This window comes from Bufo gargarizans, chromosome 2, assembly GCF_014858855.1.
Source record: "Bufo gargarizans isolate SCDJY-AF-19 chromosome 2, ASM1485885v1, whole genome shotgun sequence".
In the NCBI taxonomy this organism is placed as follows: domain Eukaryota; kingdom Metazoa; phylum Chordata; class Amphibia; order Anura; family Bufonidae; genus Bufo; species Bufo gargarizans.
In genome coordinates, this window is record NC_058081.1 from 564,443,754 (window position 1) to 564,462,926 (window position 19,173).

The window sequence follows — 19,173 nt, forward strand, 5'->3', positions numbered from 1 at the left end:
GATTAGGGATTTGGTTGTCACACATTATACATGATGGTTGACAAATACTCTTTTATTGATTTTTTTTGTATTTGATACTTGCATATTTTATTAAAGTGATTTCTTAGGGCTCATACACACGGCTGTTGTCGGCTGGTGCCCGTATTGCGGCCCGCAAACAACGGGTCCACACTATACTGACATCGGTCGTGTGCGCACCACACCATGTCACGGATACAGACCCATTGACTTGAATGGGTCAGCAATCCGGAAGATACAGTGCGAAAGGCCACGAAAGCACTATGGAGTGCTTCAATGGCATTTCAGCCTGTGCCTCTGCACTGCAAAAAAATTGAGCTTGCGGACGGATCATGGACTCATTAAAGTTGAATGGGTCTGCATCCATCTGCCTCATCCACACGGATGGTGCCCGTGCAATGCCCGTGTAAAATGTACTACTATATTTGACCATTTTGTTTTAGTAGATATACAATGCATTAGGGTCCATTCACACATCCGTGTGTGTTTTGCGGATCTGCAGATCCGCAAAACACGTAAACCGTCAATGTGCGTTCCGCATTTTGTGGACAAGAATAGGACATGTATTGGGTCCGCAATTCCAGATCCGGGCCGCACATCGTGCGGCCCCATAGAAATGAATGGGTCCGCAATTCTGTTCCGCAAAATGCGGAACGGAATTGCGGATGTGTGAATGGGGCCTTAGGCTTTTCACATAAGAAGAGATCTATGACAGGTATCCTTATTTCCTGTCTGTTTCTGACATCCCGGGTCCAATAAATATTACATATGTATGAAGTAATTAAAGGGCAGAAAATACATTACCACAGAAAGCCGTTGTAGCCAGTCTACTGCGTTCCAGGGGTGGTGCCCATTTGCTCCAGATCCCGTGGCATGCTGGGTATGTTACTCCCTTAATCAAAAAGAAATAATGCAGGTTATCAAAACTACTGAAATGTAAATTAAATGCTGATATATTGATAGCACTATATCAATACTGGAAGGGTCTAGTAACTAGATGCAATATACTGTATGTATATATACAGTACTCCTAGATTTGAGTGAAATAAGACTGCATCCATGCTGGGACAAATTGGGGGTGAAAACAGCATACCCTCTAACATGGGCATCAGCATCCCCCTCTAATACTGGGTCCTTAGGTATTTCCAAATTGTCTTCGAGCATGACCCCCAGTAGAAGACTTACTCCTTTACACCTGGGAAGGACATTGGGGCGAGCCGGTACAATACCAACTACTGGGGCTACCTTTATGGTATGGCAGTCTAAATAGGATTGCTGGAGTGAGTTGGTCTAAATTTTATTAAAATGCAATAATAAATTTAGTGCATTTGGATTGCGAGAAAATGAAATCTACTTGTAAAACGGATGTGTCCCCACATTTGGGCCATTTATTAACTTTAGTTTAGTTTAATAAATCTATCGAAAAATTTTATGCCAGTCCCCCTCCTAGGAAAAGCATCCACTTTAGAATTTTTGACAGGCTTGCCACAAAAAGTGACATTTTTGTGCAGTTACTGACAAAAAATGCCATAAACTGTAAATGGGCCTATATTTTTCATCTGAAATTTGGTTGAATTTAAAGAGGTTGTCCCAGTTATTCTGAAAATCCTCCCAACTAGATTCACTAAATTCATGAAAATCTGATATTTCCCTCTTTCATCTCCACCATTCTCAACGCCACAGCTCCAATCCTCCTCCTCCTGCTGTTTGTATAAAAGGCTGTATAACATGCAGGTATAATGCACATGACTGCTGCAGCCAATCACTGTCCTCAGTGGTATATGTTGCAAGACCACTGAGAACAGTGATTGGCTGCAGCGGCCATATGCCATATACATTATCATTGGTAGAAAGAGGTAAGGTAATGATATTATTTTCAGCCATTTAGTGGAGTTGTGAGTATTTTAGGATAAACTGAGAGAACTTCTGATGTGGTGTCATATATATATATATATATATATATATATATATATATGTATATACATACATACAGACGTGGACAAAATTGTTGGTACCCTTTGGTCAATGAAAGAAAAAGTCACAATGGTCACAGAAATAACTTTAATCTGACAAAAGTAATAATAAATTAAAATTCTATAAATGTTAACCAATGAAAGTCAGACATTGTTTTTCAACCATGCTTCAACAGAATTATGTAAAAAAATAAACTCATGAAACAGGCATGGACAAAAATGATGGTACCCCTAACTTAATATTTTGTTGCGCAACCTTTTGAGGCAATCACTGCAATCAAACGCTTCCTGTAACTGTCAATGAGACATCTGCACCTCTCAGCAGGTATTTTGGCCCACTCCTCATGAGCAAACTGCTCCAGTTGTGTCCGGTTTGAAGGGTGCCTTTTCCAGACTGCATGTTTCAGCTCCTTCCAAAGATGCTCAATAGGATTGAGGTCAGGGCTCATAGAAGGCCACTTTAGAATAGTCCAATTTTTTCCTCTTAGCCATTCTTGGGTGTTTTTAGCGGTGTGTTTTGGGTCATTGTCCTGTTGCAAGACCCATGACCTGCGACTGAGACCAAGCTTTCTGACACTGGCTAGTACATTTCTCTCTAGAATTCCTTGATAGTCTTGAGATTTCATTGTACCCTGCACAGATTCAAGACACCCTGTGCCAGACGCAGCAAAGCAGCCCCAGAACATAACAGAGCCTCCTCCATGTTTCACAGTAGGGACAGTGTTCTTTTCTTGATATGCTTCATTTTTTCGTCTGTGAACATACAGCTGATGTGCCTTGGCAAAAACTTCGATTTTTGTCTCATCTGTCCACAGGACATTCTCCCAGAAGCTTTGTGGCTTGTCAACATGTAGTTTGGCATATTCCAGTCTTGCTTTTTTATGATTCGTTTTCAACAATGGTGTCCTCCTTGGTCGTCTCCCATGTAGTCCACTTTGGCTCAAACAACGACGGATGGTGCGATCTGACACTGATGTTCCTTGAGCATGAAGTTCACCTTGAATCTCTTTAGAAGTCTTTCTAGGCTCTTTTGTTACCATTCGGATTATCCGTCTCTTAGATTTGTCATCAATTTTCCTCCTGCGGCCACGTCCAGGGAGGTTGGCTACAGTCCCATGGATCTTAAACTTATGAATAATATGTGCAACTGTACTCACAGGAACATCTAGTTGCTTGGAGATGGTCTTATAGCCTTTACCTTTAACATGCTTGTCTATAATTTTCTTTCTGATCTCTTGAGACAGCTCTTTCCTTTGCTTCCTCTGGTCCATGTCGAGTGTGGTACACACCATATCACCAAACAACACAGTGATTACCTGGAGCCATATATATAGGCCCAATGGCTGATTACAAGGTTGTAGACACCTGTGATGCTAATTAGTGGACACACCTTGAATTAACATGTCCCTTTGGTCACATTATGTTCTGTGTTTTCTAGGGGTACCATCATTTTTGTCCATGCCTGTTTCATGAGTTTATTTTTTTACATAATTCTGTTGAAGCATGGTTGAAAAACAATGTCTGACTTTCATTGGTTAACATTTATAGAATTTTAATTTATTATTACTTTTGTCAGATTAAAGTTATTTCTGTGACCATTGTGACTTTTTCTTTCATTGACCAAAGGGTACCAACAATTTTGTCCACGTCTGTATATATATGGGGTCATTTATCAAACTAGTGTAAAGTAGAACTGGCTTAGTTGCCCATAGCAACCAATCAGATTCCACCTTTCATTTTGGACAGCTCCTTTGGAAAATGAAAGGTGAAATCTGATTGGTTGCTATGGGCAACTAAGCCAGTTCTACTTTACACCAGTTTGATAAATAAACCCCCATAGTTTTTTTTCAGAGAACCATGAAACCTGTCTGAAAGAAAAAAAAAGTCTTTGTTGCCAATAGCAACTAATTACAGGTCAGCTTTAAGTTTTTAAGAGCAGAACACAAAATTAAAGCTGTTGCTTGATGTGTACAAAAAAGACAGTTTTTCCTTTCGACAGTTTCATAAATCTCCCCAAGTGTGTTTTTGTGTTGTTTTTCCTCACTTTTGGTGCATTTTTTTGGGTCCATGAAATCCCTCCCCCCCAAAAAAAAATGCACATGTTCTAGGTTTGCCTAAGGCCTCCTGCACACGAATGTGTGCGCCCCGTGGTCGTGCTGCGGCCCACAAAATGCGGGCCGCAATGCACAAACACCGTCCGCGGGGCAGCCACAGTGGATCACGGACCCCTTCACTTTAATGGTTCCGCGATCCGGCTGTTCCCCAAAAAGATAGAACATGTCCTATCTTTTTGCGGAATGGAAGTACGGGACGAATCCCCACGGAAGCACTCCTTAGTGCTCCCACAGGGTTCCGTTCCGTGCTTGTCTTCCGCACCATTCTGCATCTCCGGATTTGCGGAACGGTGCCCATGTATTGCGGATCCGCAAATGTGGTCCGCAATACGGCAACGGGAAGCACACAATAGGCCAAAAAGACAAAAAAACAAACAAAAATGTTTGGGAAAATGCATGAATTTTATGGCCTGTTTTATAAGCCAGAAAACAAAGCCTTTGATGCCATATTTACCTCTACTAATCCCTGCAGGATCCTGACGAAGATAACACACCCATAATGTACTTTGGCAGCTGACGGGATTAACATGTTTAACGAAGACGTAGCAACTATAGCGAATCCAAACACCCTGAGAAGAAGCGAGAAAATGATTTAACACAAAATCCACTGATATATGCTGAATTTATTCTCTCGACACCCTAACACATGGAGTATCTCAATATCAGGTCACCTATAGATCGTATTTCTATGTACCGTATGCATGAAAATATTACTAAGGTTTTATCAAGTGCCAATTTACTATCTAACATACCTATTCTGGTCAATGCAGTGGTATCGCCGTACTATGATGATGATTTTGAGCATTAACTACTTGTTTGGTTCCTCAAATCACAGATGCACAAAACACGATACTGGCCATGTGCGTCGTGCATTTTTTTTCCGTTCCACACATCCTGTCCTATGTTTAATTAAAATGCCTATTGTTGTCTGCAAAATGGACAAGAATAAGACATGTTCTATCTTTTTTGCCGGATGGATGAAGAGAACATACGATGTGCTGTCCGCATTTTTTTGCGGCCCCGTTGAAATGAGTGGGTCCACATCTGATTCACAAAAAATGTGGACTAAAAATAAGATTGTGTGAGTGGGTGTGGAAATCGCCATCTCTGTCACATGAAAAGTGCTAAATCTACTCAAAGCGATCCCATACACACAGCTTATGGCAGAAAACACTGCTAAACGTGAGGAGCTTTGTTCTTGGGTATTATAGCAATGATGCAGAAAAGAATACATATTTGGTTTTATTAAACATGTATGAGGATTATTTTTGGTATACAGTTTGCTAAGTTTATTACATTGAATGACATATTGAGAAAAAAAGACAATTTGAATTTCATAAAATTTTTGACAATTTTGCAAAACTTAAAGGGGTTGTCCCAGCCGTTAATATTGATGACATATCGTCAGGATTGGCCATCAATATCTGATTGGCAAGGGTACAATACCCTGCACCCCCACCGTTCAGCTGTTTGAAGAGGAGACAGTGCTCCATGCGAGCGCTGCTTCCTCTTTATTACACTGCCCTTCGTCTCAGAGGTGTAGGGTAACAAAAGTACCAGCTTCATTCAAGTGAATTTGTAATTGCACTACGCCACTGCTCCACAGTAGACGAGGTGTAGTGTGAAGACCAGGAAATCCTCCTCATCTCACAGCTGATCGGCGAGGGTGCTAGGTGTCGTAGAACCACCAATCATATATTGATTACCAATCCTGATGATAGGTCATCTTCAATATTAATGGATGGACAACCCCTAGAAGATACAGATCTAATATGTTTTATAAAGTATGTTAGAACACTATATGCCCCAAAAAATAAAAATTCAAGATCAAATAAAATCTAGATGTAACCCCACAATGCTTGTAGATTTGTAGCACTTTGTATCACTTAGATATGACAATTTTATAAGATAAACCACATTTTTCGCCGTATAAGACACACTCCCCCCCCCCCAAAAAAAGTGGGGGGGAAAAAGCAGTGCGTCTTATACGGCGAATGCTGCTGATTTTGCGAGTTTTCAATGATACACTTGCCGCGATGTCGCGCGGCGGGTGTATCAGCTGTGAGGGAGGAGGGGCTGGGGGCCGGCATCTGCTTTTATAATGACAGCGGGGCCCGTGCAGTGACTGTATTCTACTACACGGGCCCCGCTCACTGTATAATCGTATCTCTAATAGTAAAGTGTTATGCATATAATCGCATAATGAGCGCTGTGTATTACTTACAACTACAAGCGCTCGCCACTCGGTAGGTAGCAGAGAGGAGGGAGGAGGCAGGCTGGGAGGACGGGCGCTGGCAGTGTGAGTCATACGTCACACGCCTGCGCCGCCCACTTTATGAATGTGTATTAAGTGTCACCACAGATCCCCCATAAGTGTCACCACAGATCCCCCATAAGTGTCACCACAGATCCCCCCATAAGTGTCACCACAGATCCCCCCATAAGTGTCACCACAGATCCCCCCATAAGTGTCACCACAGATCCCCCCATAAGTGTCACCACAGATCCCCCCATAAGTGTCAACACAGATCCCCCCATAAGTGTCACCACAGATCCCCCCCATAAGTGTCACCACAGATCCCCCCCATAAGTGTCACCACAGATCCCCCCATAAGTGTCACCCACAGATCCCCCATAACAGTGCGTCACCCACAGATCCCCCATAACAGTGCCATCCACAGACCACAATTAGTTCAAAACCCACCAAAAGCACACCCTTTGGTTCAAATTTTTTTTTCTCTTATTTTCCTCCTCAAAAACCTAGGTGCGTCTTATGGGCCGGTGCGTCTTATACAGCGAAAAATACAGTATAAATCCCAATCCAAAACTGCTGAGATGAGTCATGTAAGTGGTTATACAGTTCATTCTCTCAGCTAAAACATTATCTCACCTCTTTGAGATTTCTTCCAACTAAAAACTACCAACTACTTTGCCTAGCTAAGGCCTCTTTCACACGACCAGATTAACTTTTATTAACACTTTTTGGGAGGAAGATGGTAAAAACAGCAATACTGCTACTGCGTTTTTACATTATAAATTTTACAGCGTTCATTTTTTGGTATAAATAACATAATATATTTATTCTCTGGGTCAGTACAATTACAGTGATACCAAATACCTATATTTTATAGTTTTAGTTTTACTACTTTTTTACAATAAAACCCTTTTTTTAAAAGAAATAAATTTGTAAATGGTGCTTTTTGATCACTTGTTATTATGCTTTTTTTGTGGCAGCTAAGGATAAATGAGCAATTCTGTCATATTTTTTTTTATTTTTTATTTTTACGGCATTCACCATAGGGGATAATTTACATGATATTTATTTAGTCCGGGTAGTTACGGATGTGGCAATACCAAACATATGGGGGAGATTTTTTTTTTTACAATTTTTTTCATTGAAAAGTGTATTTTCAATGAAAAAAAAGGATAGTTTTTTAACTTTTTTTTACCACTTAATAGTCCCACAAGGAGACTATAACAGACAGCTTTCTGATTGATTTTAAAAAGCAATGCATTATCCTTATAGTGCATTGCATTTCAATGGCAATGCTAGTCCAACATTGACCAGCAGGCCAGAGAGGCACAGCCTGCTGGAAACTACTCAAGGCGGGTCTGGGACCTACATTAGACCCCTTTCAGCCTTCACCTACATCTGCACCCCATCGCATTTGCGGGGTGCCGATGGAAGTCCGCTCCCTTTGTCAGCACTTTACATGCGGCGGGCGCCATTGTAAAGTGTTAAATAGTCTGGATCGGCATTTCTCTTGGTCTGGGCTGTTAGAGTCGGGCCCCCACTGGGGACCTGTTCAGCGCTTAGACTGCAGCCCAGACTAGGGCCCCTTAGTGAAGGCCGTAAAAAGGCTTATGGGTAGTCACTAAGGGGTTAATTTTTTTTAGCCATTAGGTCTATTATTTGCAGGTTGCTATCTATGGGCTTTGTTTAGCCATTGTTTATTAACTTTGGTTTTGCTATTTAGTTGAGGTTTAGTTTAGCTCCTGTCACCAGAAAATATAATGCAATCTACAGACAGCATGTTATAGAAAAGGAAGAGCAGAGCAGATTGATAGAGAGTTTGTTAGAAAAGATTCAGTAAAACTTGTATTTAGGCTACTTTCACACCAGTGTTTTTGCTGGATCCGTCATGGATCAGCAAAAACGCTTCCGTCATGATAATTCAACCGTCTGCGTCCGTTATGAATGTATCTGTTTGTATTACTTTTAAAATAGCCATGACGGATCCTTCATGAACACCATTGAAAGCCAGTGGGGGACGGATCAGTTTTCTATTGTGTCAGAGAAAACGGATCCTTACCCATTGACTTAGATTGTGAGTCATGACGGATCCGTGGTGCTCCGCACCACATCGCGGACAGAGAAACTCTACTCTATGTGTCCTCGATGGGGACGCAACCAAACTGAACGGAATGCATTCTGGTGCACTCCATTTTGTTCAGTTCAGTTTTGTCCCCATTGACAATGACGGATCTCAATAGCGGAAAAGCCTTATACATTCAAAGGGCACCTGTCATATGTGTTTGCATTGCTGAGAAAAATGATGTTTTAATATATGCAAGAAAGCCTTTATGAGAAACGGGAATGGGGGAGGGTTGTCAATACTCCTAGAGCAGGGATGGCCAACCTGCGGCTCTCCAGCTGTTGCTAAACTACAACTCCCATCATGTGGCATTCATACTTAATCTGTTAATATCTAAACTTTGTCTCACCAATCGGTCTAATACAGGTGAAACTCGAAAAATTTGAATATCGTTCAAAAGTTCATTTATTTCAGTAATGCAAATTAAAAGAAATTGCATTAATGCAGAATAAAATTAGAATTTTGTGAAAAGGTTCAATATTCTAGGCTCAAAGTGTCACACTCTAGTCAGCTAATTAATCCATACCCCCTGAGTAAAGGGGACCTCAAAATTGTGACTTTGGGGTTTTTATAAGCTGTAAGCCATAATCATCCAAATTATAACAAATAAAGGCTTGACATATCTCGCTTTGCATGTAAGGAGTTTATCTCATATATTAGTTTCACCTTTTAAGTTGCATTACTGAAATAAATGAACTTTGCACGATATTCTAATTTTTGAGTTTCACCTGTATATCGCCGCATTTATCTTTTTCAACTACTGTGCCATTCATATTTAATCTGTTATACATAGACTCTACATAACTTTGGCGCATCCAGCGCCACTTCTAAAAGTAAGCCAGCTGTCTTACATTCCATTTTCTACGCCTAAACCAGGCGTAGAAAATAATGATTGGGGTGGGCCTGCCGGCCTGTTCCCTTCACCGCCCACACCATGCCCACTTTCTTAGACGAGTGAGAAAACGTCATAGATTGCTGTGCAACTAACCGTTGCGCTGCAATCTGCGCATGAAATATGCCTAATATAGGCGTTTTTCAAGTTAATGAATGACCCCCTTAGTCTCAGCAAGCAGTCTAATATGTCATCACATTTCTCGGTCATCTGCTGAAACATTCATATTTAATCTATATATATATATATACATATATATATATATATATATATATAACTGTGGGTCAGACTCAGTCTCAACAGGCGGTCTAATATATCGCTGCGTTTATCTTGTTCACCTGTTGTGACATTCATACTTAAGCTGTTACATTACTGATTCAGTTAATGTACACTATGGCCAACAGACAGTTGCCTGGGCCCTCCAAAGGAAAGGGCAGTGGCAAAAATGAGCTGTATCCGGCACAAGTAGTAGCAGAAGAAGGGGTGGTGGTAGCAGTAGCCACAGCAATAGGCCAGAGCTGCCACTGTCATCCAACTGTCGTATTTTGACCAACAATCCAGCTGTACTAGAATGGTTGACTTGCTCTTCAACATTTTCTCAGGTGACAACAGATACACACAGGCAGGAATCGGTGGGTTCCTCTGACACCACACTTAGTTGGCATGGCCCAGGAACTGCCTCTGTGTCCTAAACTATCCTCAATTTGCCTCTTGCTTTTGTTGCTCCTTATGCTAGTCAAGTAAGGTATGCAGCGGCTCTTGCTATGCTTCTCAGAGAGGATGATCTTTTTGAGGACAGTCAGCAATTACTAGCAAGCATAGACTTGGGGGCGCGGACTCCTAGCTACATTGACAGTCGAGTGGGAGCACATGTTGTGAGAAGTCAGGGATGTGCGCAAGAGACAGGTGAGGGTGACATTAGTAAGGAATAAACCGATATAGATGACGATGTAGTCGATCGCACGTGGGAGTCGGGTGAAGAGGAGGCATCGTCCTCATCAGGGGGCAAGGGCAGCCCATGTGACCATGAGACTGCACGGTGGAAGCATGCCTGTGAGACAGCAGGGTGGTAGCAGCCAAACGTGGGAGGGGTATACTGTCTGCTACTCAGGAGACTACCTGTGAGGAACCCACTAGCAGTACGCGGGTTCATAAAACTCGGCAGTGTGGAAATGTTTCTGCAAGTCGCTGGGGGACGTCAGCATGGCGGTATGCAGTATATGTGGGCAGAAGGTGAGGCACAGCCAGGGTGCTAATGTTGGCACAATGGCTCTGCTTCAAGACATGGAGCGTCACCCTAAAATGGTGTGGAAAAACTGTGCCACTCATTTGGTCTTACAGCCTGATGCGTTCCTTCCCATCGCCTATAGCTCCTGATGCTTCTCCTCCTCCTACTCATCGTCACTTGTTTCAACAGCAATTGATCATCAAGGTGATTGCTATAAGACAACAGTATGCATGCACTGATCCAACGGCGCAGAAGCTTAATGTGCCTCTGGCCAAGTTGCTGGTACTATAGTCCCTCCTTTTCCATGTAGTTGACTCTGATGGCTTCTTCTCAGCAAAGGTGGAGAGTCCCAAGATGTAAATGGCCAAAACTGATGCAAATTGAGCATTAGGCCTCTTTCAGACAGTCTTTGATCAGTGTTTTGCATCAGTATTTGATCAGTATGTGTAAGCCAAAAACAGGAGTGGGTCCAAAACAGAGATAAAATGTAATGGAATTATTTGCATCTCATCTGTGTTTTGCACCCACTACTTCTTTTGGCTTACAAATTGTGATCAAATACTGACCAAATACTTACCTTGTGAAAGAGGCCATATAAATGCTCAAAATACAGGATCCTTTTTTTTTGTCTTCTGATGGTTTAGAAGAAGGGAAAAAAATCTATGATGTCCACATGTTACAAACAGGGACAATAGTGGCCCCATAGAGTAAGTATATGGACCAACAGCAGTGGAAGTATTAGGGACAATAGTGGCCCCATGACAGCGTGGGGAGGGGGGGCACCAGTGGCATACAGTACAAGATGGTAACATATCACAGTAGTAGCACAACCCAACAACAGCAGTGTGATAGCAAGGACCAGTGGCATGCATATCATTTTTTTGAAAACTTAACATGTACATATCATTAGGCCAAGAGACCCCATTGTAGGAATGGCAGTAGAGACAGCAGGTGGGTGGCCTTGGGCAGGTGGGAGCATCAGAATGGTGTCAGCAGCACATGGCCAGAAATAATGGCTCATTTTGCAGACTATTCTATAAGTTCATGGTGATAAATTAGACCTGACACTAACATTGACTTGTAATACTGACACACAGTAAATCTACAGCTAACAGAAGGGATTAAAAGCATGTGTTTTGACTGCCACAACATGCATTAAAAGAGCATTTTTTTTTCTCCACTGCTTTATTAACACCTCCTCCATTTCTTTATTTTGTTCCACTAAGGAGCTCCTGCAGGCGCGGGCGCATGTTTTATTTATTTTTTGATTTACTGAAGGGTGCTGTATGCTTTACTTTTTGTTTAGCAGAAGGGATTATCTATGAATCTTAGTGAACACTATTACTGCCACTGCTGACGACTTGAATTTGTGTGCACTGCACAGTTAAGTCCATAGTGATAAATTAGACCCAACGCTTTTATAAACCTGTTATACTGATGCACAGTAATTCGACAGCTAACAGAAGGGATTAGCTATGAATCTTGGTGCCATGCACAGTGATGTAGACGGTGATGAATTTCAACTGCCTGTAATACCGACGGCACAGTTCCTATAGAACAGATTAAGGGCTCATTCACACGGCCATTGCCCCTCCGTTGCGGCTCACATACGGTGGGTCTGTAATACACGGGGCAACTGCCGTGTGCATTCCACATCACGGATGCGTACCCATTGACTTGATCGGGTCCACAAATCCGGAGATGAGGCGGGGAACAGAATGGAAGCACGGAACGGAACCCCACGGAAGCCCTACGGACTGCTTCCTGGGATTCCATTCCACGCCTCCACACCGCAAACAGATAGAACTTGCTCTATCTTTTTGCGGAACGGACAGATTGTGGACCAATTCAAGTGAATGGGTCTGCGATCTGCATGTGGCTAGCCCACAGTTGGTGCCCGTGCGTTGCAGACCGCAATTTGCGGTCCACAGCACGGGCACGGAGGGGCAACGGTAGTGTGAACAAGTTCTAAGTATGAATGTTGGTTAAACCCTCCAAATTATACTCTGCAAACCATTCTACCCCCTTAAAACAAGCTAGAGACCAATTGCACACGCTATCAAAGTCGTATGTCTTCTGGATGGGCCGAAAAAACCTTTTACAGACCTATATCATACCCAGATTCCTCTATCTGCTCCAAATGGTACTTATATACTTACCCCAATCCTTTCTGTATTAGTTCACACTTTAATAGCAACTTTCCTATAGAAAGCTAAAAAGCCAAGACTGGTACACGACAGACTGACCAAAGACCGCCTCCATGGGTGTTTTGGCCTCCCAGACACAAGATCTTATTACAGTGTGATACAGTTAAAGAGATGGCTTTAGTTGTGTGTCCTGCAATTCAGGATATTGGGTTTGGATATTGAACTAGCAAATCTCTCTGATAGACAGTTGGTGGGGTTATGGGGCATCACTGGACCTTTTCCTCCACCAAATGGCTTAACCAAGGGTGTCCACTCAATCTTTGCAGATAGGCCAAGCTCCATTCTCTGACCCCTTAAAGATCTCTACCCTCTTCTCCAATCCCACTCCTGCTCCATACTAATACTACTGACCCTCCTTCCTTTTGGCTCCTCTTCAAAGACATGACCATCATTGAGCTAATGACTAGCACAAAAACATCCAGACATAGAGCACCTCTGTTCTCGCTATATAAAGAAGGGCAACTTCCTATATCGGCTGGAATTTAGACACTCTTGTTTTGCCTTACACTGTAAGTATAATATAGGGGCGTGGTTTGAGAAGTTAGCGCTCAGCCACACAGATCCTAAACATGCAATTTCCCTTGTGTATAAGAATCTACAATCAATGAACACTAAGGGTACCCCTGCCTATATCACACAATGGGAAAAAGAGTTGGGGAAATCCTTTACCATAGCAGAGATTGAAAAGATACACCTGAGATCTCACGGCTTCTCACGATGCATTAGAATCCAAGAACACTCTTATAAGACTGACCAGGTGGTTCAATGACCTCAGCAAGCTACACCGCATGGGACTAAGAGAGACAAATGCTTGCTGGCGATGCTCACAAGAAGGGGACTCACTTACCCATATATTCTGGTCATGCCCACTTATTAAAGGCTATTGGGACCAGGTGGAAGATAAAATAAATCTCATCTGTAGCGCCTCTATTCACCTCTCACCCACCATCGGCGAGTTGGACCTCGAAAGCATTCGACCTCCCTATGTGCCTTTTCCAGGCCGCCAGATCCCTAATTCTCCTACACTGGCTTAGTACTGATCCTCCCTCCCTTGCCCAATGGCAGATAAAGTTAGACCAAATATGCCTTATGGAAGAACTAGCAAGCTGGACTAACAGATCCCACTCTTAGATTCTACGTCTGTGGACCCCCTGGAAGGAGTATAGACACAAATGACACACACACATAATGGAAATCACTTATCCCCTTACCGACAATCCCTCAACTTATGGAACCTCTGACATATGTGCTTATCAGTTGTGTTATCATCATGGCACTTCATGGGATGGGGAAAATCTCCACCCTCCAACCTTTGATATATACGTTGGTGCCACCCAACAGGTACCTGCTCACTGAAAAATCCCAGGCGCGACCTTTGATTTTTAGACTTTTGTTTCTTATTACTTCTTATTAACTCTTTTTTGAGTTGACTGTATCATTATATCTATGTATTACATTATGTACAAAAATTGCATGATATTTCATGAGCAAAGCTCCACCGCTGTCTCCTTCTTCGCCTTAACATAACCCTCCTTCCTTCCTTTCCCCTTTTTCTTGAACCTTCCCCCCCCCCCCCCCCCCGTCCTTCTCCCTTACCCTTTATACCTCATCTAAGGCGAATTGACTCTGCTCCATTTTTTTTTTGTACAGTTTCTTTTCTTCATTCTGTACTGTATTGAATATCAAAATCTCAATAAAAAGATATTTGACAAAAAAAAGTATGAATGTGGCCGCACTAGAAAATAATGCACACGCCGATGCACTCCCATTACACTCGTACTGCACTCTCCCGGCAGTCTCCCTGCAGTTTAGGTTCCAAGCCTTCACACTGAGATTGGGCCACCAAGTGGGATGAATATGATTAGGCAGAGTGGTCAATAGATACCAGATTTATCTTGATTCGTGACAAATTAATTCGGAACTAATCTAATTTCTTCAAATTCAACGAATCGTCTGAATCATATTTTTTTAAACTTTGCTCATCTCTAGTCATCACACCTGGTCCTGTCAATCAAAGTGCAGATGGTGCAGCAGCTGCAGGTCGAGCAGATCCTCTAGGTGTAACAGAAACACCCCCGTTGGTCCTAGAGGCAAATTTGCATATATTTAAACTTTATTTTTTTCAGGAATACAGGCACATACTGTATGAACATGGGACCAACATGGATGCCTTCAGCTGCCAAGAGCACATGCAACAGGTCAGCTAGTTTCATAGGTACAAATCTGCTGACAGATACCCTTTAAATGTCTGCTTTTTCTGAGCTCTGTTGTACAGAAAACTACTGTATATGTCTATGTGTTCAGTCCAAATCCATCAAAAATAATATATAAAAACTATTAGGAAGGAATTTATCACACCAGTTTTTAGGCGTAAAAAAGTTGCAAACCCTAGATTTGTGGCTTTTTAAATGCCATTGCACCTAAATCTAAGCGCAAGTGGCATTTCTGTGCTGCCCTCGCCACTTTCCAAAAAGGGACATGACAGCGACAGAGTGTGGGCTGGACCATCGGCCCTGGTACATGTATCATCATTTCCGCCAGTTTTCTGGCATAAATAACTGAAATCTACAGAAGCTATTGGTTGGCATAGATTTCAGTTTAGAGAATTCAACTGATTTATGACAAGGTATGTGCCTCTTTATAAATGAAAAGCATCCTGCAGTGGCACAGAAGAATCGTGAATCAGTTAGGGGTTCCAGAAGATCTATCCACCATTTATGAGACATTTATGCAATATCTAAAGTGACAAAAACCACAAAAGATCAGGAATAATCATTGAACGTTTGTCATGCAGGTTGTGAATTGTCAGTTAACACTTTGAGCAACCCCTTTCTATACATCCATAAGGACATATGGAAATACCAGGGTAACAGGCAAAACAACTGCATTTCAGCCCAAAAAGCTAAGAGGACCCATCCCTAAGGCACAGCCGCAGTTATGATTATTGTCAATAGACCGAGTTGTAGAAACTGGGAGTTCATTCCCAGTAGAGCACCATACGTTTGCTATGTAGCACTGTATTTTTAGTGACATCATTTCCTGTTCTGTAATGTATGTGCATTGGGATATTTTTTCTTTACAATTGTTTCTGTAGTTTGTATCTCTATCAGTGGTGTATCTTGGTTTTGTGCTGCCCTAGGCGAGACTAAACTCGGGCACCCCCCTAATATAAATTTGATCCACCCCTTCCTGTCACGGCCAAACCCCTTCCTCTGTAAACCACACCCCTTCCTCTTTAGGCTCCACCCTTTCCTGTTTTGCATAATAATATTCAAAAATGTATTGCGATAACTATATATATATATATATATATATATCTCTCTCACAATAAATACCTGTTTAAAAGAAAAAAACACAAGGGGACGATATACTGTATGGGGGCAGCCTCAAGGAGACGTTATACTGTATGGGGGCAGCCTCAAGGAGACGTTATACTGTATGGGGGCAGCCTCAACGAGACGTTATACTGTATGGGGGCAGCCTCAAGGAGGTGTTATACTGTATTGGGGCAGCCTCAACGAGACGTTATACTGTATGGGGGCAGCCTCAAGGACACGATATACTGTATGGGGGGTGGGGGCAGCCACAAGGAGACATTATACATACTGTATGGGGGGCAGACATAAGGAGACGTTATACTTTATGGGGGGCGGGGCCAGGGCAGCCACAAGGAGACACTAAACTGTATGGGGGCTGCACAAGCAAATAGTGCACTCTGCACTGTGTCATAAATAAAGGCGGTATGTCAGACTGTCTATGGTGGCACTGGCCTCTCCTTGAGGCTGCCCCATACAGTCTGTATGGGGCAGCCTCAAGGAGAGGCCAGTGCCACCATAGACAGTCTGACATACCACCTTTTATTTATGACACAGTGCAGAGTGCACTATTTGCTTGTGGCAGCCCCCATACAGTTTAGTGTCTCCTTGTGACTGCCCCCATAAATAAAGGTGGTATGTATGTCAGACTGACTATGGTGGCCCTGGCCTCTCCTTGAGGCTGCCCCAGTCTGTATGGGGCAGCCTCAAGGAGAGGCCAGGGCCACCATAGTCAGTCTGACATCATACCACCTTTATTTATGTCTCACTCTCACTGTGCACGATTTGCTTTTTAACTCACTCACTCCTGTTTGTTCCTCTGTCTGGACATTCCTCGCAGGGTAGGCCGGGAGTCAGGCAAAGTGGCCAACTCTGTTCACTGACGGACGGTGTGTGAGGAGGGAGCCGGACTTTTCCCGGCTGGCTGTGGCTGCCGCTTGTGTTGTGAATATTCTGACCCACTGCGCATGCGCAAAAAAGACGACTCGGCGCATGCGCAGTGGGCCGGAATATTCTGCTACGGGGGAATCCTCCTTGCCTGCGCCGACAAACCCCCAGCAGAGCCAGTCAGGAGCGGAGGGGAGAGACGCACCTCCCACGTCACTACTGGAAGTGACGTGGGTAGCAAGGCCGGGTAGGTAAAAATTCAGGAAACACCTGGGGGCGGGAGGAGGAGGAGGGAGTAAGTAAGTCACTCCTTCACTATGCGGCGCCGGCGATGCTGCCGCTCGCAGCAGCATAGTGAAGGATCGGATCGGATCGATGTGTACGTTAACTAACTAGGCAAACAAGGCATTTTGCCGCCCCATTGGCAAGTGCCGCCCCAGGCAAATGCCTTGTTTGCCTCGCGATAGATACGCCTCTGATCTCTATACTGTAACATCACATTGCACATTATACTGGATTGTGCCATTATCCCTGTAATGTGACGTCACTGTGACATGACTATGTGATTTAAAGGGAACCTGTCACCGGGATTTTGTGTATAGAGCTGAGGACATGGGTTGCTAGATGGCTGCTAGCACATCCGCAATACCCAGTCCCCATAGCTCTGTGTGCTTTTGTTGTGTAAAAAAACAACGATTTTATACATATGCAAATGAACCTGACATGAGTCCTGTCCCTGACTCATCTCACACACAGGACTCATCTCAGGTTAATTTGCATATGTATCAAATCGGTATTTTTACACAATAAAAGCACACAGAGCTATGGGGACTGGGTATTGCGGATGTGCTAGCAGCCATCTAGCAGCCCATGTCCTCAGCTCTATACACAAAATCCCGGTGACGGGTTCCCTTTAAGTCCAGGTTGGGTTCTGACAGATAGCTGCCTATATTTCCATATTGGGACTGTATACCCACTCTATACCCAGTGTATTGGGTTGTTTTCATACATACTGTATGCATTTGGTTATTTTATACTAGGAGCAGTAGATGGTAGAGTCTCTGTTCATTTCTGTATTAAGAAATGAATGCTTTCTCCACTTACTCCAAGAACAGATTAACACTGGCAGATTGTGTGACACGTCAGCTGCTGTGAAGTAAAAATGCACAACACTTGGATGCCTTACAGAAATCTTGCCTTGGTTTTATTTACTGTACCACACGCTTGCAGAGTGCTGAACGTATGGAAAATAAAGCAACGAATCTACAGTTTTATACAAACTGTCCTCGATCCCTCGATCGGCAGAGCATGCATTCAGACCCAGGTCTGTGGTGGCAGCTGACTGCTGTGACACCTTCATTATATCTTCCTTTTAGACTTTTGGGCACAGATTTCCCTTAATTCTTAGTAGCATGCACTATGTATCTATACATTTTCCTATATGCCATAACTCGAACATTTTGGCCAGGATTTACTAATGTGTCTGTGCCTAGAATCTGTCTAAAAGGTTTTTGCAGACTTTGATGCAACTAAAGTTTGTATAGTTATTTTCTGACTTTCTTGGAAAGGAAAAGGGATCTAGCAGTAAGGGAGCATCATGAAAAAGGAGACATGGCTTAAGATGTGGCATTTTACTCCAAAATTGTATCACATCACTGGTGTAAAAATCTGTATAAAAGTAGTTGACATTGAGCTAGACAAAAGTGTCTATCCTGCAGCAGATTTATCATCCAGCCTGAGCTTCTGTGATAAATCTGGTGCAGATTTAGATGGCCTGTCTAAGCTTACACCATCTATAGGATTAGTAAATCTGGGCCATATACTAATTCCTATAGACTTCAATGGGGAGAGCCATTCACACACGTATCCAATTTTTATGTCTGTCTTTCATCAGAGAAGTTTTTTTGTAGTGACAGATCTGACCTTGGTGTATTGCAGTGTTATCAATTGATTTCAAGGGAATGTAATGCAATAAGGAAATATTCCTACTACGTTTAATGCACATAACCGTTTGTATTTTGCGGTCTGCAAATTGCAGGTCCACAAAATATGCATACCTCCATATTTTTTGCCAACCCATTGACTTCAATAGGTCTGTAGTCCACATTTTATGGCCAGGTATAGGCCATGTTCTACCTTTTTGCAGAATGGACATACGGATGC

At 42.8% G+C, this 19,173-nt stretch overlaps 1 protein-coding gene across 1 annotated transcript in view; it reads right to left on the reverse strand.

Annotated features, from left to right (window-relative positions):
• Window positions 1-19,173, reverse strand: part of SLC17A7 (solute carrier family 17 member 7) — a 101,948-nt gene that overhangs the window by 14,814 nt on the left and 67,961 nt on the right. Inside the window, exons 4-5 of the mRNA XM_044278181.1 lie at window positions 4,560-4,674; window positions 823-910 (exon numbers count right to left, since the gene is read on the reverse strand). Coding sequence (XP_044134116.1) covers window positions 823-910; window positions 4,560-4,674 — 203 coding nt within the window. The remainder of the gene's footprint in view (window positions 1-822; window positions 911-4,559; window positions 4,675-19,173) is intronic.